General features: G+C 55.2%; 3 protein-coding genes across 10 annotated transcripts in view; 2 read left to right on the top strand and 1 right to left on the bottom strand.

Annotated features, from left to right (window-relative positions):
• Positions 1-113: 113 nt before the first annotated feature.
• HSPB7 (heat shock protein family B (small) member 7) lies at positions 114-1239 on the top strand. 2 transcript variants are annotated; one of them, XM_064678813.1, is made up of 3 exons: positions 114-300; positions 384-520; positions 740-1239. In XM_064678813.1, the coding sequence occupies exons 1-3, from the start codon at positions 246-248 to the stop codon at positions 923-925; spliced, it is 378 nt and encodes a 125-aa protein (XP_064534883.1). In that variant the 5' UTR covers positions 114-245; the 3' UTR covers positions 926-1239. The 2 variants fall into 2 exon arrangements, with proteins under 2 accessions (XP_064534883.1, XP_064534884.1); XM_064678814.1 differs by having other exon boundaries at positions 387-520; positions 740-1068.
• Positions 1240-3125: 1886 nt separating this feature from the next.
• On the top strand, positions 3126-15107 carry ZBTB17 (zinc finger and BTB domain containing 17). Of its 2 annotated transcripts, XM_064678806.1 has the most exons (17): positions 3126-3248; positions 4712-4810; positions 5270-5366; positions 7076-7282; positions 7417-7602; positions 7870-8031; positions 8110-8226; positions 8618-8856; positions 8937-9079; positions 9539-9839; positions 10128-10215; positions 10664-10780; positions 10862-10982; positions 11100-11230; positions 11324-11539; positions 12336-12425; positions 14754-15107. In XM_064678806.1, the coding sequence occupies exons 2-17, from the start codon at positions 4805-4807 to the stop codon at positions 15014-15016; spliced, it is 2484 nt and encodes an 827-aa protein (XP_064534876.1). In that variant the 5' UTR covers positions 3126-3248; positions 4712-4804; the 3' UTR covers positions 15017-15107. The 2 variants fall into 2 exon arrangements, with proteins under 2 accessions (XP_064534876.1, XP_064534875.1); XM_064678805.1 differs by lacking the exon at positions 5270-5366.
• A 4028-nt stretch (positions 15108-19135) lies between these two features.
• Positions 19136-23821, bottom strand: part of SPEN (spen family transcriptional repressor) — a 67190-nt gene continuing 62504 nt past the window's right edge. For all 6 annotated transcript variants that reach the window (XM_064678792.1, XM_064678794.1, XM_064678796.1 and 3 more), the window contains 4 exons: positions 23214-23609; positions 22331-22525; positions 21325-21483; positions 19136-20570 (listed from right to left, as the gene is read on the bottom strand). In XM_064678792.1, the coding sequence (XP_064534862.1) occupies positions 20439-20570; positions 21325-21483; positions 22331-22525; positions 23214-23609 (882 nt within the window). In that variant the 3' untranslated portion in view covers positions 19136-20438. The remainder of the gene's footprint in view (positions 20571-21324; positions 21484-22330; positions 22526-23213; positions 23610-23821) is intronic.

The raw sequence follows: 23821 nt of genomic DNA, 5'->3' as shown, positions 1-23821 counted from the left end.
ACGGAGCGGGGAAAAATTTCCACCGTCTCCGGCGCAAGACCTAAATTTAGCCGGTTTTACGAGAGGTCTGGCAGGCGGCCGGGAGCTTTAACGAGGCTTTAAAAAGCTCGTCAAGTCGAAACATCCCGAAATAACCGATCCGGCGTCGCCTTCGCCGGGAGGAGGACGAGGAAGAGGCTTCTGCTCCTCCTCCCCCGCGGGAGCTGGGGGTCGCAGGTGGGGGGGAAGCGGCGGGTGAAGGTGAAATGGAGCTTTTCGGGAGCTTTGTCCGGCCCCACGGTGAGCCCTTGGGGTTCCCAGGTGAGTTTGGAGGCACCCAGGAGGTGTCGGGGGGGGGGAATCCTCAGCAAGCCATGGCTGTGACTCCCCCAAAACCTCTCCAGCAGCTCGTTCCGGCAGCGCGGGCGCGGTGAAGACTCTGGGGAACACTTACCAGTTCACGGTGGACGTCAGCGACTTCGCCCCCGAGGACATCGTCGTCACCACCTCCAACAACCAGATCGAGGTGCACGCCGAGAAGGTGGGTGCTCCCTCCCTGCCCTGCTCACCCCCACGCCGGGGGACCCCAAAATCCTCAGCTGGTGGACGCGGGGACCCTCCAGCTCCCACCCAGCAGCCACAGCCCCAACGTGGTTTAATTCACCGTTAATTAATAATTAATGGAGACCACAGGGAATAATGAGCCCCCATCCTGCCTGCACCCCAAAACCACCCCTTTTTCACCCGTTTTTCCCCCCAGCTGGCTGCAGATGGCACCGTCATGAACACCTTCACCCACAAATGCCAGCTGCCCGAGGACGTGGACCCCACGTCGGTGTCGTCCTCCCTGGGGGACGATGGCACGTTGACCATCCGTGCCCAGCGCCGGCCGGCCAAGCACTCCGAGCACGTCCAGCAAACCTTCCGGACTGAGATCAAGATCTGAGGGGTCGGGGGGCTCTTTTCCCCCCCTCCCCTCCCTCGTTAATGATTTGGGTGATTTGGGAAGGAAGTGGGATGTGGGGTAGGGAATGGGAGCGCTCCCTCTGCCGTGGGGTCAGACCTGTCCTGAGCTGCATCCCGTCACTCACTGGAGAAACTCCGGAGGGGAGTCCCAGCTCCAGCAATTTTTAGCTGGCGCGTGTTGAGGGGGAAGATCCAGCGTGCCAAGAATCCTGCCGGGAGCCAGGTTCCCTTCCCAACCCTCCGCCGGAGCTTGTCTTTGTATATACAGCTTGGGATAAATTATTCGAGAACGTCTGCCTGCTGCCTTCTCCGTTTTTTCACGTTTCCTTGATGTTTTACCCCCAACCCGGGGTGTGGGTTCGGCCCTGAGGGGTGTCTCGGGAAGGGGTATTCCGCTATCCCGACAAAATCCCGCACCAGGAGCCGCTCCGGCGCCCGCTGTCCTGTTTATTTCCAGCTCAGGGTGACTCATTTCTTCCCCACCGCTCTATTTCTGAGCCATTCCCTCAGCTGCTCGGCTGCCGACCCACCTGGAAGGGCACCAAACCCTCCTTCTCCCCTCACCCACCCTCGCCCACCTGCCTTGGGATGCCCCACACGGGCCGGGATGATGGTCCCGCTGTAGCTGTCAAACCCAAGGGCTTCTTTTTGGGGGCCCGAAATGTCCCCCACGGGCCTGGCTCCATCTCCCTGTGTGTACAAACAACACCGAGGCGCCAGTTCGGGGCGAGGGACTGTTTATAGAAACCACAGAGCGCCCAGCTCGTGTTGCTGCTCCCGCTCCAAGGGCAGCTCATTCCTGTTCATCCCATAATGACTCGTGACTCCCATTAAACACCTGCAGCGTCCCAAACACGGCTGCTCCTGCCATCCCCTCCTCGGGAGGCTTGGCTCTCGCTCAGGGGGACTCCCCGCCACAGGGAAGATGGTTACAAGTTATTAATAAAGTTATGAATAAAGTTATTAGTGGCTATAAAAGCTCGGGAGATGCACTGCCGCTGATCCTCAGCGATGGGACGGGGCTGCTCCGTCCCAAAATGTCACCCCGGCACTCACTGCCGCGGTCACTGGTTGCCATCTAGTGGCCCTCGCTCAGGGAGATGCAATGGAAGGAGGAAGGAAATGGAAAAAACACGTTATTTCTGCTCAAATCGGTTGGTTTTGGATAGGGGAGATGTGGAGAGGGCGAAGGGATGGGTTAGATCCCAGTGCCGAACACAGCCTGCAGCAGCTGCGCCCCACTTGGGGCTTGTTTGTGGCAGGAAAGCTGGGAAAAAACCCCTGGGATCAGTTTTGGAAGCAGTTTAATATCTTTATGAAATGATCTCGATGATCCAGGGGCACCCTCAATCAGTTCCCAGTGGGCACCAAGCCGGAATGTGGATGTGCCGGAGGGCAGGAGCTCTGCAGAGGGGTCGGGACAGGCTGGATCCAGGGACAAGGGGGAGCGTCAACAGGGCCAAGTGCCAGGTCCTGAACCTGGGTCAGGACAAAGCCCTGGAACGCTCCGGGCTGGAAAGCCGGGAAAGCCCCGGGGGTGCCGGTGGCAGCGCTGGACACGAGCCGGGTGTGCCCGGGGGGGCGAGAGGCCGATGGCCCCGGGCTGGGCCCGGCCCAGGGGGGGCACAGGAACAGGGCAGGGCCCGTCCCTGTGCTGGGCACGGCCGGGGCACCTCCAGCCCCGGGGGCACCGCTGGGACCCTCCGGACAAGGAGGACCCGGAGGGGCTGGAGCGTGTGCAGGGAAGGGAACGGAGCTGGGAAGGGGCTGGAGCAGCAGGAGAGCTGAGGGAGCTGGGGGGGCTCAGCCTGGAGAAAAGGAGGCTCAGGGGGGACCTTCTGGCTCTGCAACCCCCTGACAGGAGGGGGAAGCCGGGGGGGGGGTCGGGTTCTGCTCCCAGGGAACAAGGGACAGAACGGGAGGAAACGGCCTCAGGAGGAGGCGTAGGTTGGAAATTGGGGAAAACTCATGGAAAGGGCGCTCAGGCACTTGAACGGGCGAGCCGGGGCGGTGGCGGAGGGGACATCGCTGGAGGTGTTTACAACCCCTGCGATGCGCCCGATGGGGACACGTTTAATGATGAACACGGCGGTTCAACAAGGCGACCCCGACCCTTCCCCTCGGGCCCCTCCCGCCCGCACTGTCATGGCGGCGCTGCTGAGGCGGCGGGAAGGGGGGAGGTCACGTGACCGCGGGCGACGCCGCTTCCGCCCGGCGCCAAGATGGCGGCGCCCTTTGTCTGGTCGGTGTCACGGTGAAGGCCGCGGGTCGCGGGCGAGGCCCCGCCGGGCCCGGCATGGCAGGTACGGTCGGGGGGGCCGCCGGGGCCCGGGGGGGGCTGCAGGAGCTGGAGAGGGGGTTTGAGAGGGGGCGGTTGCTGCGGCCCGGCTCGCTGGTGTGCGGTTTGGGGTCACCCCGGTGCGCGGCCCGCGGGTGTCTGAGGGGAGGCTGCGGGGGGGTCCTGCTGCCGGGGCCTGCGGGCCGGGGTCTGCCTGCTGTCGGGAGGGGAATGTCGGGGGACTGTCGCGATAGGACTGGGGCGCTGCCAGCTCTCGACAGGGGCGTTGGGGGCCGGTGGGAGGAACGGGGGGCTCTGCGTTGTCATGAGGGGAACGGGGGCTGTCTGGAGGGGAGCGGAGCGTTCCTGGCTGTCGTGAGGGGAGCAGGAGAGTCGTGGTTATCGTGAGACCAACCGGGTGCTGTCGTGAGGGGAACGGGGGACTCCTGGCTGTCGTGAGGGGAGTGGGGGGACTCGTGGTTATGGTGAGGGGAATGAGGGGCTGTCGTGAGGGGAATGAAGGACTGTCGTGAGGGGAATGAAGGACTGTCGCGAGGGGAATGAGGGGCTGTCGTGAGGGGAATGAGGGGCTGTCGTGAGGGGAATGAGGGGCTGTCGTGAGGGGAATGAGGGGCTGTCGTGAGGGGAATGAAGGGCTGTCGTGAGGGGAATGGGGCTGTCGCGAGAGCAGCGAGGGGGTCCTGCCCATCGTGAGGGGAACGGGGGCTCATGGCTGCACCCCCCCCTCCCCAGGGTGTCCGTGCCCTCTGTGACCCTCCCCAGCCATGGGGGGACCAAACCCCTGTCTCCCCCTCGGGGAACAGCCCCCACCCCCTCAGGACGCCCAGAGACCCCCGTGGGGGACAGAGAGTGGGGCTCAGACACATCCCCAACCGCCCTGGCTGTCACCCACACCCGAGGGACGGGGGAAACCTCAGGAAAAACGGGAATTCTCCCGTATTGTGGCGTTTTTGGCGTTGGGACAGCCCCCCCCGCTGTCCGTGCCCTGGCACCGATGACACGTTTCCCGGACAAGCTGCATTTCTTCAGTGTCATTGCTGCATCAGAGGCTTCTCCCAGAATTCCAGCCCTCAGCCAGCATCCCAAGGGCAGCTTTTCTCCGAGGGTTTGTAGCTCATTCCAGGGGGTTTTCAGGGCAGAGCTCAAACTCAGGCGATGTCTCAATGTCCAGAGCTGCACCAGCACATCCCTGTGCCTGAAATCCAAACAACCAAGGGATCTTTGAGATGTCTGTTCCCTGTGGAGTGTCCACAGTGTCTCTCCTCATCCCCCTCCTCATGTCTTTCTCATTTTAGTTCCTTTCCACCACATTTTTTCCCTGTTTGTGCTTATTTCCCCCCTCCTCACAGCTTGCCCTCCACAAGCTCCATAGCCCTTCCCTATTCCATGATCTGTATTATTACCACCTCCTTGGCTGCTCTGCTCGGATCAGCTCCTAACTTTATTTTTCCATGGAAAACCTTGCAGAATCCGTTCCTGGAAATGAGGACAGACCCCTGTGGGCAGAGGCTGCGAGGGTTGGGGCCACGTTGTTCCCTGAGCTGACACACGAGGAGGGAGATGACGGTAGGCAGGGAATAAACCCCCTCTTCCCTTTCATCTCCCCGGGAATGGATGGCTGGGTGGTGACAGCCTTGAAAGGCAATGTTTAAATCACAATTTTTTCCTAATTTATTGAGGTTTTGGGGTTTTTAATAGGTGGATGTTCCTGTGGCAGGGATGGGGAGAGGTTGATATTGTTAATTAGGGAGAGCTTAACGGAGCTGGCGTGGGAAGCTCCCTGGGACTGCAGCCGCTGTATTTGCTGTGTGTGGTGGGCGTAGGTGTGCTCATAATGAACTTTTCCATGATTAATTGGATAATGAGACACTCGACAGCCACGTCGGGAGAGGTCGGGAGGGGAATTTGCTCCCACGGGGTGAAATCCGGGGGTGCCCTGCCCTGGGTCGGTGACTTTGCATCTCAGTGCCTTCAACACACAAGGCTTGGGGGTTAAAATGGAGGTTTTCATCCCATTTTTCCCAGGATGGCTGCATAGAGACTGAGCTGAACACCTGGAAAGGGGGAGTCTCTGGAGGAGAGACACAGCCCTCTGGCCCTGGGTCCTCTGGATTTCACAGGGGTGAGCCCGTCCCTCCTGGGGGTTTGGTCCAGGGGTTTGGGGTTTTTAAAGCTTGGAGGCAGGGGTTTTAGTGGATGAGGGGGATCTTGGCTCTGGGTGAGGGTGATACAGAGCTCACCCAAACCTCCCTGCTGCGCTTCCGAGGAAGCTGGAACGCGAAGCTGTGGAGGAGACCACGGAAAATAGGAAGCGTTTTGGGAGGAGTCAAATTTCCTGGATTTTTACTTCCTTCACTGGGAAGCGAAGCTGAGGCGAGTCCAATCCTGGAACAACAAAAATCATCATTCAGATGCAAAATGCCTCCCACAAATTCCCAAAAATAGGCTTTTAGTGCCTCAAACCATCGTGATTCCTCAGGTCCTGCTGCGCTGAGCTCTCCGAGCACGGAATGCGTTGTTTATCCTGCTGGGAAAATCCTCCTCCTTCTTTCCAGGGCTTTGCAAACCATAGAAGGCCATACTATGTGGCAGTATTTTGATGAGTATTTTCATCCAAAGGACTGATTTTCCTGCCTCTCAGGGGTGCATTTTGGGACAGGCTGGGGGAGTTTGGTTAACAAGGACTCTGTGGTTTGGGGAGAAAGTTGTGCAACGAGTTCATTGCAACAACAAACAGGAGTGGAAATTCCTCTCTCCATGTGTGGTCCGATGCTGTTGGAGATGTCCTGGCTTCTCATCCATGCTGGGAATGACTTTGGAAGCTGAACCAATCCTTGGGTGGAAGATCCTTCCCTCAACATGTTGCTGGCACCCGCAGCTGACAGGAGGAGGCTCCCTCTGACTGTGCTGCTCGTGCTCCCACTCATCCAGAGGAAGGGACAGGAACTGGAAATGCCTGCTTTTATGGATCCAAACCTTTTCCCAGCTGGAGACTTCCCATTTAGGAGCTGGTGTAGTGGAAAAACAACTGGCATGGGCTGGAAGCTTTCAGAGACACACCGAGCATCGACTCCAGGAGTGCTTCCCCAGCCATAACCTTCCTGCTGCAGCATCCAGGGCTCTGGGGACTTCCTGCTGGAACAATAACTGGATAGTCCCTATTTCCTTTCTCCTCCCTACTTGCCCAATCCCTTGAAACAATCCCTTCAGCACGGGAATCATTGTTGGAAGACAAAGCCAAGTGAAAACCCTTCATTCACTTCCAGCCTGCAGGAGCAGCCCAGGACAGAACCTGATGTGTTCTGCTGACAAGGACCTGCTGGAAAATGGGGCTTTCAGAGTATTTCCAGGAGTTTTCAGCATTCCCTAGCCAAAGCCATGCTCTGAGAAGGGAGAACTCCCTCCAAACACATGGTAGAAATAAGAAACTCCTCAGTACCGTGACATGAGCAGGAGCTGGAAGGTTTGGATGAACAGCCCTCACACTGTGTCCTCAGCAGGAGCGGTGACACCAAAGGGACCATGGCACTTGTGTTTGTAGAGGTGACAGGGCTGGACCGGCTGGAAAGCAATAAATGTGTTTTAAATGCTGTCAGAGGGCTACAAATCATGTTGACTGTTCCATGAACTCCTTCCAGCCCTGTGTTGGCGTTGTGGCTGTTCTGGGAGAGGATTTGGGGTTGGGTTTAGTGGGGGACGAGCTGAAATTCACCTTTTAGGGCCCTGTTTTGTAACCAACAGGGCAATCACGTGGTGCTTTGTGTCCCATCCTTTGGACACAGCGCTGGGGGGTCTCAGCACCCCCCTGACCCTCCGTTTCCCTCCCCACAGCCATGGATTTCCCTCAGCACAGCAAACAGGTGCTGGAGCAGCTGAACCAGCAGCGGCAGCTGGGGCTGCTCTGCGACTGCACCTTCGTGGTGGACGGCATCGACTTCAAGGCCCACAAGGCCGTGCTGGCCGCCTGCAGCGAGTACTTCAGGATGCTCTTTGTGGACCAGAAGGACGTGGTGCACCTGGACATCAGCAACGCCGCAGGTGCGCCGGGAATTTGCATCCCGAATCCCGTATCAAACACGCTTTGGGTGTGGGGCTCCTCACCTTGTTGTTCCAAGCGCTTGGAGCGCTTTGAGGGTGAGAGCTCATTTCTGGTTGTGTCGCCTCCCTCGCAGGCCTGGGCCAGGTTTTGGAGTTCATGTACACGGCTAAGCTGAGCCTAAGCCCCGACAACGTGGAGGACGTGTTGGCCGTGGCGGGTTTCCTGCAGATGCAGGAGGTTGTCAGCGCTTGCAACGCTCTCAAATCCCTCTCCGTGCCCCCAGAAAATCCCCCTGGGAGCCAGCAGCCCCCCGGGATTGGTACGTACCCTCCTGCTTCCCCTCATCCAGGGACACCCAGAATTTATCCACTTCTGCTTCATCCAGCCCAGAATTTTTCCAGTCTAAAATTAATCTGTTCATGCTCCCTGGCTGCCATCCATACCCACGTCCCGGGTGTATCCGGTGTGCCTGGGTGGGGTTTGATCCCCTTGTGCAGCACCAGCAGTTAAAGAATTGCTGCTTCCATGAGTTTTGTGGGATTTGGGAATCTGCAGAAGCTGGATGGCTTTGCCTCTTCCCTCGCAGGAGCAGAGAAGGCCGTGCTTGATGACAAGACCTCAGTGGCAGAAGCACTGGGGGACCTTGACAAAGTCCAACCGGCTCCTCCCGACGCCGAGGGGAAGGAGGAGAAGCCGAAGGCTGCGGCACAGCCCGAGATGCCAGCCGAGCAGCTGCCTGGCCAGGAAGGTGAGTCACCAAGGGATGGCATCCCAAATCCTGCTGTCACCCCCAGCACACCCTGTCCTGACGCTTTGGTGTTCGTAGGGACAGAATCTGCCATCCAGGAAGGTCCCAAGGCCGAAATTCCCGGCCTCCCGCAGCCGTCGGAGAGCGTGGTGGGCAGTGGAAGCCCCACAGCGAGGGATGGCACCGGCACAGGAGGTGTGTTGGTGAGCAGGGCTGGGACAAATCAGGCAGGGCTTGATCCCTAATTTCCCTTGGAATTTTTTGTGCTAGTGTGGGTTTTGCCATGCACATGCTGCATGGCACAGAGCTCCTGGGAGCAGCTTTCATGGAGCAGAGTGAGGGGAGTTGGGAAAATGCTCCTCTGTCTGTAGAGGCTTTTGGAATTTAGGGCTAATCCCTTGCAAACCCAAAGTGATTCCAGGCAAAGGAGGCAATGGATGAGCTTTCAAGTCCCTTCCTACCCAAATATCTCTTTGATTTCCATGAGGCCCAATGCCAATCTCCTTAAGTTAGGAAATACAGATGGGTTTTGTTTCTCTGCTGCTGCTCCCAAACTTCAACATCCCCATTTTCTACCTTCCTGCAGAGATGAAGCTGGAAAGGAAGGAGGAAGAGGGGGAGATGATGGTGGAGGAGGAGGACGAGGCTAAAATCCCCGAGGAAGAGCCGCCCCAGTTGGAAAACGGAGAGAACGCCGAGGATAACGAGTCGGGGAGCACGGATTCCGGGCAGGAAAACTCGGGAGAGCCCCGGCTGCTGCGCTCTGGAACCTACAGCGACCGCACCGAGTCCAAGGCCTACGGCTCCGTCACACACAAGTGTGAGGTGAGGCCGGCACGGCTCCGAGCGGCACCTCCGGGAGCCTCGGGGACACCGGAGTGACAGTGTCCGTCTGTCCGTGCCAGGACTGCGGGAAGGAGTTCACCCACACCGGCAACTTCAAGCGGCACATCCGTATCCACACCGGGGAGAAGCCCTTCTCCTGCAGGGAGTGCAGCAAGGCCTTCTCCGACCCGGCCGCCTGCAAGGCCCACGAGAAGACACACAGGTGGAGGATGCCTGGAAAACATGGGGTTTGCTGGGAACGATGGGATCCTTTGGAAACACATCGCTGTGTTGGGGTGTCCAGGAGATTTGTCCTTCTGCCCTCGTCCTTCCCTTTGGTGGTGGTTTGTGGACTTCCCATCCCTGGTTGGTTCAAGGTTGGATGGGGCTTGGAGCAACCTGGTCTAGTGGGAGGTTTGGTTTAGTGGGACCAACCTGATCTAGCTGAAGGTTTGGTCTGGTGGGACCAACCTGGTCAAGTGGAAGGTTTGGTTTAGTGGGAACAACCTGGTCTAGTAGAACAAGATGAGCTTTTAAGGTCCATCCCAACCCAAACCATTCCATGGTTCCGTGGCATCCTGTGGGTCCGGATGGGTCTGGCTGGGGCGTGAAGCTCAGACTGGGGTGCTGAGACCTTGTCACTGGTTCTCCCTGTGGTTGTGACGTTCCCGTGTCCTCCCAGCCCACTGAAGCCCTACGGCTGTGAAGAATGTGGGAAGAGCTACCGGCTCATCAGCCTCCTGAACCTGCACAAGAAGCGGCACACGGGGGAGGCCAAGTACCGCTGCGAGGACTGCGGGAAGCTCTTCACCACCTCGGGCAACCTCAAGAGGCACCAGCTGGTCCACAGCGGGGAGAAGCCCTACCAGTGCGACTACTGCGGGCGCTCCTTCTCCGACCCCACCTCCAAGATGCGGCACCTGGAGACCCACGACACCGACAAGGAGCACAAGTGTCCCCACTGCGACAAGAAGTTCAACCAGGTGTGTTGGGGAGAGGGGGAAAGGGAGGGGTCTGTCCCAGAGCTGTCCTGAAAGGGAGGGTTATCCATGGGGTGCAGTTTGGGGGGCCCAGGAATCCTTTCACAAGGGAAGCTTATCCATGGGGTGCAGCCGGGGGTGTCCTGGAGCTGTCCTGAAGGGGTGGTTTATCCATGGGGTGCAGCTGGGGAGTCTCAGAGGCCATCCCAAAAGGGATCCACAGGGGTTGGGGTCACTCCAGAGGGCAGTGGGGTGATCTGGGGCTCTCTGCATCCCGTTCTCCATCCCCAGGTGGGGAATTTGAAGGCTCACCTGAAGATCCACATCGCAGACGGGCCCCTGAAGTGTCGGGAATGTGGGAAGCAGTTCACCACGTCAGGTAGCATGGGGATGGGGGGTCTGGATGGCCTGGAGGGGACAGGGAGTGCTCTGGTGGAGGATCAGAGCCCGAGGAAAGATTTCATCTCAGGTTTAAACCTCTCCCTGTGGTTGTGCTGTGTGAATTCCTGATGTTCCCCATGGGGTCACAGCCTGGGAAGGAGCTTTTGATCCAGACTCTGGGGATGGGGATGCCTCCTTCCATCTCCTCCCAGTCTGCTGCAGAGCCAGAGGGTTGGGATGCTCCCAGTGGACTCTACTGATCCCCTCAAACACTGGGTGCTTGTCCTGGCTGTCCCCACTGACACAATCCTGTGCGGCCACTTCCCTCGATCCCTGTGCAGTCCCCGCTCACTAAACAGCAACAGGCTTTCCCGAGGGAGTGCTGGGAAGGGGGAAAAGAGAGAGGGAGGTGCTGTGTCCTGCAGCTGAGCCTGCCCTGCTCGCAGGGAACCTGAAGCGCCACCTGCGGATCCACAGCGGGGAGAAGCCCTACGTGTGCGTGCACTGCCAGCGCCAGTTCGCCGACCCCGGCGCGCTGCAGCGCCACGTCCGCATCCACACCGGTACGGACACCCTCCCTCCCTGCCCCCTGATCCATCCTTCCCACCGCTCCCCACCACCTCTGCCCTGGCTGTTTTCCCCAGGGGAGAAGCCGTGCCAGTGCTTGATCTGCGGGAAGGCCTTCACGCAGGCGAGCTCCCTGATCGCCCACGTGCGCCAGCACACCGGGGAGAAGCCCTACGTGTGCGAGCGCTGCGGGAAGAGGTGAGGATCCACCTCGGGATTACCGGGATGGGCACGCCTGCCCTCACCCTCCACGCCCGGGAGGGTGGTTGGTTGGAGGTGCCAGGGGTTGGTGTGACCGGGGTGTTGCTCCCAAAGGTTCGTCCAGTCGAGCCAGCTGGCCAACCACATCCGTCACCACGACAACATCCGGCCCCACAAATGCACCGTCTGCAACAAGGCCTTTGTCAACGTGGGCGACCTCTCCAAGCACATCATCATCCACACCGGTGGGTCCCACTGGAGCAGCCCGGCTGTGCCTCCCAGAATCCCAAACCACCCCCCAGGTGACCCCCAGCCCCCAATCCCCCTCTGCTCCCCAGGGGAGAAGCCGTTCCTGTGCGACAAGTGCGGCCGGGGCTTCAACCGGGTGGACAACCTGCGCTCCCACGTGAAGACGGTGCACCAGGGCAAGGCCGGGATCAAAATCCTGGAGCCCGAGGAAGGCGACGAGGTCAACATCGTCACCGTGGCGTCCGATGACATGGTGACATTGGCCACCGAGGCTCTGGCTGCCACCGCGGTCACACAGCTCACGGGTGAGCTGGGGGCGTCCACGGGGGTCCTCAGAGCCATCCCAGAAGGGAAACTTAACCATGGGAATGCAGCTTGGAGGTCCCAGAGCTATCCTGAAAGGGAGGTTTATCCATGGGGTGCAGTTGGGGGGTCCCAGGAACCCTCTGACAAGGGAAGCTTATCCATGGGATGCAGCTGGGGGATCCTGGAACTGTCCCAAAATGGAGGCTTATTTATGGGGGTGCAGCTTGGGGGTCCCAGGAGCCACCCTAAAAGGGAAACTTGTCCATGGAGTGCGGCTTGGGGGTCCCAGAACTGTCCCAAAAGGGAAGGTGAATCCCTAAGGGGCAGCTCGGGGTTCCAAGAGACACCCCAAAGGTGAGATTTTTTTCCATTAGGGGCAGCTTAGGGGTCCCAGAAGCCCTTCCATGGGGAAAACTTACCCACTGGGAGCAGCTTGGGTGTCCTGGGGCTGCCCTGCAAGGGAGGTTTATCCATGGGGTGCAGCTTGGGGGTCTCAGAGCTGTCCCAAAAGGCAGGTTTATCCACAGGATGCAGCTTGGGGGGGGCCCCAAGAGCCACCCCAAAAGAGAGATCTGTTTGTGGGGGCAGTTTAGGGCTCCCAGAGGCCACCCCAAAGTGAGGCTCATCCACGGGGGGCATCTCGGAGCTCCTGGAACATCCCCCAGTCGCCAGAGGTTTATCCAAGGGTACAACATCCCGAGGCTGGGAAACCACATCCCACGGGAGCCCTTCCCGGGCCCAGGGAGGGGGGTCCTGCCCAGGCGGGACCCCAAACCTCGTCCCCTTGTCCCGCAGTGGTGCCCGTGGCGGCCGCGGTGACGGCGGACGAGACAGAGGCACTCAAGGCTGAGATCACCAAGGCTGTGAAGCAGGTGCAGGAGGCAGGTGAGCTGGGAACGCCGGGAATGGGACAGCGGGAACACCGGGAATGGGAACATCGGGAATGGGAACACTGAGAATAGGACAGCGGGAGTGGGACAGTGGGAACACTGGGAATGGGACAGCGGGAACGGGACAGCAGGAACACCGGGAATGGGACAGCAGGAATGGGAATGCCAGGAATGGGACAGCAGGAATGGGACAGTGGGAATGGGAACACTGGGAATGGGAACACCGGGAATGGGACAGAGGGAACACCGGAAATGGGACAGCAGGAATGGGAACACTGGGAATGGGACAGAGGAAATGCTCCCACCCCCTCCCAGCACCCCGTGGTGCCTCTTCCAGCATTGCTGACATTATCCCATGGCTCTGGTTTCCAGAAAACCTTTGACATTCCCAGCCTCTCAATTTTTGGGGGAGGGATGTTTATGTTTCTCTTGAGAGTAAAACTTTTACTTACGTGAGACGAGCGTCGTGTTCGAGCTCAGGGCACCTTCAATGGGATCATTAATGTCAACAAATACCAACATTTTATATTATATTAATTTTATATATTTATCTATAAAAAGAATTGTATAATATAAATTATAATACAAAATTAAACTGTAATTATTTAAAATAAAATATAAAAATACAAATTGATATTAAAAATATAAAAATAAAATACAAAATGTATGATATATAAAATACATATAAAATATATAAATAAAATATAAAATATGTATAAAATACATAGTATGTGTAAAATACATATAAAAATAGTTATAAAATATATATGTAAAATACATATAAACATAGATATAAATAAAATAAAATATATAATATATATAAAATACTTATAAAAATAGATATATAAAATATGTATAAAAATAGATATAAAATATGAAATATATATAAAATATAAAATATAAAAAATAAATATAAAAATATATATATAAATAGATAAATATGTATAAAAATAAACTATAAAATATATGTAAAATACAAAAATATAAATAAAATATAAAATATCTACATATAAAAATAGGTATGAATAAAATATAAAATGTATATGTAAAATACATATTAAGTACATAAACAAAATATAAAAATAGATAAAATACATATAAAATATATAAACAAATTATAATATATATAAAAATATATAAACAAAATATAAAATTTATATAATATGTAAAATTATATATAGAATGCATATATAAAATAGATACAATACATAATATATAATACATATATAAAAATGTATAATATACATTAAAATATTAAAAATGTAGATTAAAGGTAAACTATAATTATTACATTATACAATTACATTATAAAGTTTATGTTAATACCAATATGATTAATATATTTTATTATTATTATTATTATTAATAATAATAATAATAATAATAGTAATAATAATGTGGACTTAAAGGAAAGAAGCAAATATGAAAGAGCATCTAAAAGTTAATTATAAAAGGCAAGTGCTGCATGTTTTCCCAAAGTGCTGCCAGTGAGTCCCGAGCCAGAGCCCTCGGAGGGTTCAGCACCCCTGTCCCAGAGCCCGTCCCTGCAATCCCAGCTCCGATCCCAGCTCCAATCCCAGCTCCGATCCCAGCTCCGATCCCAGCTCCAATCTCAGCTCCAATCCCAGCTCCAATCCCAGCTCCAATCTCAGCTCCAATCTCAGCTCCAATCCCAGCTCCAATCCCAGCTCCAATCCCAGCTCCAATCTCAGCTCCAATCCCAGCTCCAATCCCAGCTGCAATCCCAGCTCCAATCCCAGCTCCGATCTCAGCTCCAATCTCAGCTCCAATCTCAGCTCCAATCTCAGCTCCAATCTCAGCTCCAATCCCAGCTCCGATCTCAGCTCCAATCTCAGCTCCAATCTCAGCTCCAATCCCAGCTCCAATCTCAGCTCCAATCCCAGCTCCAATCCCAGCTCCAATCTCAGCTCCAATCTCAGCTCCAATCCCAGCTCCAATCCCAGCTCCAATCCCAGCTCCAATCTCAGCTCCAATCCCAGCTCCAATCCCAGCTGCAATCCCAGCTCCGATCCCAGCTCCGATCTCAGCTCCAATCTCAGCTCCAATCTCAGCTCCAATCTCAGCTCCAATCTCAGCTCCAATCCCAGCTCCGATCTCAGCTCCAATCTCAGCTCCAATCTCAGCTCCAATCCCAGCTCCAATCTCAGCTCCAATCCCAGCTCCAATCCCAGCTCCAATCCCAGCTCCAAACCCAGCTCCAATCCCAGCTCCAATCCCACTCCAATCCCAGCCCCAATCCCACCTCCAGTCCCAACTCCAGTCCCACTCCAGTCCCAGCTCCGTGTGTGTTGCTGTCCCGCAGACCCCACCACGCAGATCCTGTACGCCTGTGATTCCTGCGGGGAGAAGTTCCTGGACGCCTCCAGCCTGGCGCAGCACGTGCGCATCCACACGGCGCAGGCGCTCGTCATGTTCCAGGCGGACGCCGACTTCTACCAACCCTACGGCTCCTCCTGGCCCCCCGAGCAGGTGCTGCCCGCGGGGGAGCTGCTGTTCCGCGCCCGCGACGGCCCCCCCGAGCCGCCCCCCGCGCCCCCCGCCCCGGAGCAGCCCCCCCCCGAGTGACCCCGGCCTCTATTTAACAGACAGCTCGGCACCGGTGTAAAAAGTGTATTTCTGGCAGGACAGAGATGGAATAAATGGCAATATTTTCTAACGCTGATGGTCGGGGATGGACGCCCCCCTCCCGGGTGGTGTTTTGGGGGTCTCGCAGAGCTGGAGCCCGCGGGGGGACTGAATCCAGTTCATCACTAACGAGGGCAGTTCATAGAAATGGGGATAAATGAGATGATAATGAAAAAACCCAAGGTGGTCAAAGGTTTGCAAATGGTGATTTTGGGGTAAAGCCCAGGGCGACCCTCCCCCTGCTGCCCCCTCACTGAAGGGGGAGGGGAGGGACAGGGGAGAGCTTGTTTTGGGGTAAAAAATGGACAGAAACATGCTGCGGGATGGAAGGGGGAAGGGAGACTGTCCTGCCCCCCCAGGGCTCTGGGGGCTTGGGCAGGGACACCCCACAAGGACCTCCTGGCCTCGCAGCTGGGAATGGGGCAGGGGGCTGTGTGTCCATCCATGTCTGTCCCTGTCACTGTCACCCACCCGGGTTTGGGGGGTCTGGGGGTTGCCCCTCCCCCCCCACGGGGGGCTGGGCTGAGGGAGGGGCTCTGGGGGGGAAGGGGCAGGAACCCTGGAATGTGTCCAACTGGATGGGCACCCCCTGCTCTGCTCCACAGGGGGGCTGAGGGACAGGGGTGTGTCCAGCCGGGAGTGGGGGTGAGTGGACAGACAGATGGACACACACAGGTGGCTGTAGGTCCAGCTGGACACACAGACAGCTCCGTGGGGGGGGGGGGTGGAGGGTTGGATAGTGACATGGACACTGCTGGGCACACAGTTCCACAGCCAGCTGGACACCTGGACACGTGTCCATCCGTGTGCCCACCCCTACAACCATCTGTGTGTCCGTCTGTCTCATCCCCCTTCCTCAGTCTGGGGCCCTGTGGGGGTTGGAGTATCCAGGGACAGGCTGGACACGTCCAGCCGGACACACGGACGGGTCTGTGGACAGGGACATGTTCAGCTGGGAACAGGGAGGGTGGCCCTGACTGGATGGACAGACGGATGGATGGATGGATGGACGGACAGACATGCAGGCAGATGGCCCAGGGCTCATCCAGCTGGACACACGGACAGTCCCATGTACAGCGGGACACACAGACACTTGGACGTACAGTTGGACAGACAGACACCCACCCAGCCAGACACTCCTCCACTCACGGACATAAATGCCCCTAAAGCATTTTTTTGCCCCAAAGGCCCCTCCGGAAAATCAGCAATTTTGCACCCCTGCCCTGCCCCCCCCACACCCCACCCCACCCCCGTCCATGTGTCTGTCCCTGCGTCAGTCCCTGTGTCCATCTCCCAGCCCGGGGTGCTGGGGGTGCTCAGGGCTACCCTGGCTCCAGACAGACAGACGGACACACGGACAGTGCTGGGGCTGGGAAGGGCCTGACCCTGCCCAGGGGGTGGCAAGTGTCTGGCTGGGTGGGTGTCCGTCCGTCTGTCCAGCTGCACATCTAAGTGTCCAGTGGATGCACACGTGTCCAGGTGTCTGTGCAACTGTCCGTGTGTCCGTCCACACATCCAGTCATCCACACAGCTGTCCACGTGTCCGGCTGGAGTCCAACTGTCCGTGTGTCGGGGTGGCCCTGACACCGACTGTACATCCAGGGGGACTGTCCGTGTGTCGGTCTGTCTGTCTGGACGTGCAGCTGTCCCTGAGTCCAGCTGGACCTGCTCCTGTCCGTGTGTCCATCCCACCCCTGTGACCCCAAGAGGGCACTGGAGCACAGAGCAGGGGCTGCACATCCAGCCAGACACACGGGCGGTTGGACAGATGGACACACAGATGGCTGGACATGCAGACACACGGACAGGGCATGCCCAGCTGGACAGACACCCACCCAGATGGACGCCCCCTTTCTGCATCCACAAAAGCCCCAAAAATGCACTTTTTGCCCCAAAGGCCCCTCTGAAAACCCAGCACCCCTGCCTTGCCCCTCTCACAGCCCCGCTGTCCCAGTGTCCGTCTGTCTGTGCCCCGTCCATGTGTCTGGAGCTGCGATTGGGCCCAAAACCCCCTCCCCCAGCCCTGTGACTGGGGGCTGCCATGAGGACAGACAGACAGATGGACACAGCTGTGGGGCGGGGGTGTGAAATCGCTGATTTTCCAGAGGGGCCTTTGGGGCAGAAAGTGCACTTTTGATGCATTTATGCCTAGCGCTGGAGGAGCAGTGTCTGGCTGGGCGGGTGTCTGTCTGTCTGGCCAGCTGCATATCCAGGTGTCTGAGTGTCTGGCTGGATGTACATCCGTTCTGTCCGTACGCCTGTCCATCTGTCCATTTGCAGCACAACCATCCCCATTTATAACTGAACCCCGTCCGTCTGTCCAGTTCCATGTTTGACCATCCACATACCCCCCTGTGCCTCTGGACAAACAGCTGTCTGTGTGTCCATCTGTCCGTGCAGCCATCCGTTCCCCTGGCTGGACAGGCACTGTCTGTGTGTCCGGCTGTCTGTCCATCTGTCCGTGCATCCACCCACACACCCATCGTCTGACCGTCCATGTGACCAGTGGACAGACACCTGTCTGTGTATCCAGCTGGACGTACAACTGTCTGTGTGTCGGCACCACCAAGACAGTGTCTGTACATCCAGGTGGACTGTCCATGTGTCCGTCTGTCCGTCCATGTGTCCGTCTGTCTGTCCCTGTGTCCGTCTGTCCGTCCATGTGTCCGTCTGTCCGTCCATGTGTCCCTCTGTCTGGACATGCAGTCATCTGTGTGTCCAGCTGGACGTGGGAGTGTTCACGTGTCCGGCAGCTGGACACAGGGACAGTCACATATCCAGCTGGACAGACAGACATTTGTGCATCCAGTCGAAACAATGGATAGACACTTGTACATCCAGCTGGACAAACAGATACCCCCCCCTCCATGGACATCCCTCCATCCATCCATCTGGATGTGCCCCATTCATGTTTCCAGCTGGACCTGCACCCACCCATCTGTCCCATGGAACACACAATTGTCTGTCCAGTTCCACATGCAACTGTCCATGTGTCTGTCTGTGCATCCATCCACATGTCCTCATGGCTGTCCACCCATCCATCCTTCCATCCATCCATCCTTCCTTCCATCCACCCACCCATCCGTCCATCCGTCCGTGTCCCAGTGCTCTGGGTGGGGTGGGGGATGGGCCCAGCTCGATGGCCAGTCCAGGCCCACCAGGACAGACGGACACTGCAGGAACACCCAGACACACAGACTGGTGCCCCCCACACCTCTGGAAAAGCACCCAAAAATGCCCTTTTTGCCCCAAAGGCCCCACTCCAACACCAGCAGGCTCAGGCCCTTTCCCCCGCCCCAATAATCCACGTCCATCTCTCCACGCCCCATCCTTGTGTCCGTGTGTCCATCTGTCCATCCCACCACAATCCCACCTCTCTGGGGCAACGCGGGAGGTCCGAGGCCCCATCCTGGCCCCCCCAGCAGTACCTGGGGGGATCCCTGAGGTGTCCCTGGCTGGGCTCCAACACCCACCTCCACCCGGGGGCACCAGCAGCACCTTTTTGCGCTGTTTTTACCCCAAAACAGGCTCTGTTCTGCCTCCCACCCCCTGCCATGGGCCTGCAGGTGCAGGGTGAGGATCTTCCCTGGCTTTGGGGCCCACACCCCAAATCCTCTCCTGAATCTCCTTTTTTACCATATCTGCTTGATTTTAACCCATTTGCACCAGCATTAATTAACTGGGGGGTTTGGTGGCTCCCACCGGTGCTGCTTCAGGTGGGAAGGGTTTGGCAGGATTTTGGGTGGGAAAGGAGTGAAGAACATCCAGATTGACTCAGTTTTGAAAGGCTGATGTATATCAGTAATTCAGGGATAATTTTCAGTAAGGAATTAGTAGTGAGATTAAAAGTGGGGTAAAATCCTGCAATTCTGATTTTCAATTATCCACGACACGGATGATAATAAAGAGAAATCTGGCCTAGTCCGGTAAAATTACCACTTTTTCTTCTGGTGCTTTTTGCAGAAGAAATGAGGTGGCCCCTCCTGGGGAGCCCCCAAACCTCCCTTTTGCCCTCTCCCCCCTCCCAGGCAGCCGAGGGACGAGGTCGTGGCGCCGACGTGTTTTGTATTTTTTAATAAAGTTCGTAATCCAATGGACACACAAAACAAAACTGCGCTGAGAAAAAAAAAAGAACCAAAATAAAACAAAAAAAACCCAAAACAAAACAAAAAAAAAACAAGAAACCAAGTTCCATAAATTAATTAAGTGTTAGGGGAGGCGAGGGGGCCGGGCAGAGTCTTTGTACAAGTGTATAACACTTCCACAGCTGATGAGACGAGGGGATGTTTAAATGAAGCGCACTTACAAATGAGTGACAATACAAAGTCTGAGTATGAAAATAAGATTTTTTTTCTCTGAAAACACATTTTTGGCACAGATTAAAAAAAAATGTATGTTGTGGGGATTTGATTTTTTTTTCTTTTTTTTTAAAGTCAGTATTATATATATTTATATATATTATATATATATTTATATATACACACACCCACTGAGTTCTGCATATCCCACCAGGAAGGAAAAAAAGCTCTCCCTTTTGTGTTTTTATTTTTTTTTTTGTTTGCTTTGTATTTTCTTGCTTTTTCAGTGTAAACTGTACATCCCAGATGAAGAGAAGACGGCTGCAGCAGGGGCAGGTGGAGGAAGAGGAGGGTTCAACATCCGGACAAAATAACCCCAAAAAGAAAAGAAAAATCAAAAAAAAAAAACAAAAGAAGAAAAAAAACCCAAAAAACAATGAAACAACCAATAAAATAAAAAATGCCTGTGTGAAATGCTCCTTGACCCACAAATGTCAGCAGAGTCCCTGCGGAACGTCCACGCAGCTCAATGTGTGTCAAGACATCCAGAACGTCACAGCGTCTCCAACTGTGCAAAGTCCGAGTCACTAATTTAGTGCAAAGGCAGTTCAGGTTCTTTTTTCATTTTTTTTCCTTTTTTTTTTGTTAAAAAAAATAAGCCATCCTTTTCTTTTTTTCTTTTTTTTTTTTTTTTTTGTGGTTTTTTTCGTGGGTTTTTTTGTATTTTTTCCCCAAAAAGGAGGCACAGGAACCCAAGCCCAGTCCACCTGCTGAGTGCATCAGTTGTCCATAAGCTAAAGCAACATGTAAACATACGGTTTGATCGAGGCCGGTCGGGCAGGAGGCTGGTTTCTGGCAGCATTTTTCTTGTTTCATAACCTTCTCTCTCCTTCTTTTGATTTAGTTTTGATTTGAAAATTAATATTTTTTTTTTTGTGGGCTGTTTTTTTTTTCTTTTTGGTAATTTTTTTTTTTTTTTTGCTGCAGGGCCTTGGATAAAAATTAAAAAATAAAAATAAAAATAAAAAATTAAAATAATAAAAAGTCAGTAACTGGTAAACAGCTCATACCGACGCGATGACAATCATGAGGTGAGGAGAGATGTTGGAGATGCTGGCGAGGAGGTCCGGGGCGAGGCGGGACAGGTGGCTTTCCGAAAATTCGCAGGGTGGGAAGATCTGCAGAACGTAGGCAGGCTGAGGGGAGGGGAAAAAACCACAGATTAGAGCCAATCCTAAAGCCAGGCCTAAAATGTTTAAAACTGGGACATTCAGGTGATTTTTTTTTGGTGTTTAAAGGCTCCTCGATTTTGTATAAAACAAAAGACAGGTGTGGTTTCCCAGGTGGGGAGTTTTCCACATGTAAGATGTGAGAGCTGGTTGGTTTTACTGGGAAAGGGAGAAAAATTCCAAATAATTAGTTATTTCAGTGGTTGCTCTGAGCGCTGACAGCTCATTCTGGGTTCTTTACACCCAGAATTAAATTACACACACAGGTTAAATTTGATTCGGGGCAGCAACACACCGGGAATAAACACTCCACAGCAACAAACTCAAATGTGTTTCCCAAGAAAACAGCAGGTGTCCTGGAAAAATCAGGATATGGGGAAGAAATAAGGACTCTACTTCAGAGTTGAAGAGGTAGAAAAGGGGTTTGGTTGGTTTTCATCCCAAGATGTTGGGCTGGGAACAAACTGATGGTTTTCATCCCAAGGTGCTGGGCCGGGAACCAACCAAACATACATTTGGGGTTGGTTTTCAGTGATTTTATCAGTTCCATCAATGTGTTTGACTGGGGATGTAAACGGGGGGGGTTCACTGCTACCAACAGGCAGCTCGAGCAGAACCCCAACCGAAGCTGGAGGGGGGGGAAGGACAGACGGACAGACAGACGTCCTGCTGTGGACTGGTCGGTTAATCCCTGGTGTTCCAGGGGTTTCTGTGCCGGTACCTGGTTGGAGCCGGGGTTGGGGACGTTGATGATCCCTGCAGCCTGTTTGGCCTGCAGGTAACTGATGAAGGCAGCCTTGAGTGACTCGGTCTGACTGACCACGTCCTCCTGGTCGCGGCCGCAGGGCAGGGCCAGCAGCAGGCAGTAATCGCTCTCCACCTGCCAGGGAGGACATGGGCTGGGTTAGATGCTGGATGGACACGTGTCTTCCTGCCATACACCCCCTATCTGGGGGGAAAATCCTGCCTTTGAAGTCCCTGATGTTACAATTTGTTCCCCAGAGAAGCTGTGGCTGCCCCATCCCTGGAAGTGTCCAAGGCCAGGTTGGACGGGGCTTGGAGCAACCTGGGACAGTGGGAGGTGTCCCTGCCCACAGCAGGGGTGGAACAGGATGAGCTTTAAGGTCTCTCCAACCCAAACCATTCTGGGGTTCTGTGATTTCAACACAGCAGGAGATGGTGAAAAGGACTGAAAACACATTTCCATGGCCACCCGAACTCCACGTTCCACCTTTCTCAGACACGCTGGAGCCAGCAGGAATTTGTCCCAGGGCTGAGGGATGAGTGACTTCAAAGGTTTCCCAACTCCACCATTCCTTTTTCCATAAATGCAGAGTAAGAGCTATTGCTCACCACTTGCAATCCACGGTACACACACTCTGGGATGAAGGAATCCCAGTACTATTACCAGAATCCCAAAATAGAATCACAGCATATCCTGAGCTGGAAGGGACCCCCAGGGATCATGGATCCAACTCCTGGCCCAGCACAGACACCCCAACAATCCCCCACCGTCCCTCAGACTGTTGTCCAAACCCTCCTGGAGCTCTGGCAGCCTTGGGGCTGTGACACTGCCCTGGGGAGCCTGGGCAGTGCCAACCACCCCCTGAGCGGAGAAAACAACGTGACAGCAGCTGAACTTTGTGGTTTTCAGTCCTGCAGCTGGTGAGACCCACCCAGTTCTCAGCTCTTCCCAAGCACACCTGCCTGCCCCCCCCCGCCCTCACCATCATCCTCCGTGCGACCCCCTCGAGCTGGGAGGCCTCGAGCCGCATGCGCTGCGCGATCCGCAGCGGGGGCCCCCCCTCGGGCGCCGGCAGCGACCGGTGAGCCAGGACGTTGTTCCCGGACACAAAGTGGAGCTGGACAGCGGCCGTGTCGTTCTTGAGGGCCAAGAGGCCCTGCCAGACAATGGGGTATTTCTGGGAAGAGAGGGAGAAGGAGTATTACACACAAAGGATGGAGAGGAGGATCCAAAATCCCGTCTGAGCTGCTCAGCTGCCTCCGATACTTCCATCGGAGCTTTATGTAACACCTGATCGTTCCTCTACATGTCAGCCTTGGTTTAAATCCTGCTAAACCAGGAATTCAGTCCCTTTCCTTCCAGCTGGCCAAGCTGCCTGGGTGGATCCCGTCATCACAATCCCTCAGTCTCCCACTCAGCACGAGGCTGTTGCCAAATGCTCTTTTCTCTTTTACAAATGGAAAAATTGAGAAATAACAGAAGAAGAGTAGCTTGAGGTTATATGGGAGGTATTTGGTGCTGGACACAACTCTTGGTTCCTCATCAGTGCCTGTTCCTGTCTCCCTCCTCTTCCTCATTTTCTAGGCTTGGAAGAACGTTTTTTTCAGTGAAATTAAATACACCGTCACTCTTCCCTGCCCATGAGGAAAACCTTTCCAGGAAACAGCTGACTGTAAAACTGACTGGGAACAGTGACACGGGTAAAAACCAGCGGGGACAGAACAGCCCAAAAACCAGACAGATGAAGCATTTGATGCAAGACAGGTCAGGTTTAGTGCCACGGGTGAGACAGAACCTCGTGGTTCCTCCCTGGACGAGCCGCACGAGGCTGCTCGGCCGGGAGGAGGTGACGGACGGACACTCACTGTGAGGAGCTGGACCATGTCCACAGGTCTCTGCGACACGGGGTGAGGCGACGGCTCCTGTTTGAGCCCGGCCTGGGGCTCCGGGCGGCTCAGGGGTGGCCCCGACGTCGTGGGGATAAACATGGATTGCTTGGGAACCGCCTGGGGCTGGTGCGGCGACGGAAGCTCCTGTTTCATGGAGACGGCGACAGGTGAGGGGTAGGAGGTCTGGCCCGTGTCCCCCTGGGCCCTCTGGAGGTGGACGTGAGGGTCCATCTGTGCCGCGTGTCTGTTCACGGCAGGGTGGTGACTCTGCTCCGGCCCCGCTGCCGGAGGGCCCTTGGGATCCTGCGGGATCTGAGGAGTCTTGCTGCGGACCGGCTGGCTGGGGTGCGAGTGCTCGCCCTCCGACAGACCCTGGGAAGCAGGAGGGGGGAAAAAGGGAAGCTTTTAGGCTGTGGGTGTATCAGATCTCATTAATTTAACAATAAGGCTGCCAGGACATCATCACATTCTAGGTGGAGATGTGTCTCCACACCCCAGACCTGCTGTGGTGGTACCTGGGCCTGTCCCCCACTTCCAAGTCCACCTGAGCTGAAATCCCACCCCCTGAATTCTGCTCCAAGCCC

Source organism: Pseudopipra pipra, chromosome 22 (assembly GCF_036250125.1).
Source record: "Pseudopipra pipra isolate bDixPip1 chromosome 22, bDixPip1.hap1, whole genome shotgun sequence".
Classification (NCBI taxonomy): Eukaryota; Metazoa; Chordata; class Aves; order Passeriformes; family Pipridae; genus Pseudopipra; species Pseudopipra pipra.
The sequence above is the reverse complement of the archived record's forward strand: the minus strand, read 5'-3'. Positions and strand labels throughout refer to the sequence as shown.

What these genes read in the sequence shown, in the direction of transcription:
- ZBTB17 (XM_064678805.1), top strand. An exon ending in CCGTCACACACAAGTGTGAG is followed by an intron (nt 8,857 to 8,936) that starts GTGAGGCCGGCA and finishes TGTCCGTGCCAG; the next exon opens with GACTGCGGGAAGGAGTTCAC. An exon ending in GCGACAAGAAGTTCAACCAG is followed by an intron (nt 9,840 to 10,127) that starts GTGTGTTGGGGA and finishes CTCCATCCCCAG; the next exon opens with GTGGGGAATTTGAAGGCTCA.
- HSPB7 (XM_064678813.1), top strand. Translation starts at nt 246, where the DNA reads ATGGAGCTTTTCGGGAGCTTTGTCCGGCCCCACGGTGAGCCCTTGGGG. An exon ending in TGAGCCCTTGGGGTTCCCAG is followed by an intron (nt 301 to 383) that starts GTGAGTTTGGAG and finishes AAACCTCTCCAG; the next exon opens with CAGCTCGTTCCGGCAGCGCG. An exon ending in TCGAGGTGCACGCCGAGAAG is followed by an intron (nt 521 to 739) that starts GTGGGTGCTCCC and finishes TTTTCCCCCCAG; the next exon opens with CTGGCTGCAGATGGCACCGT.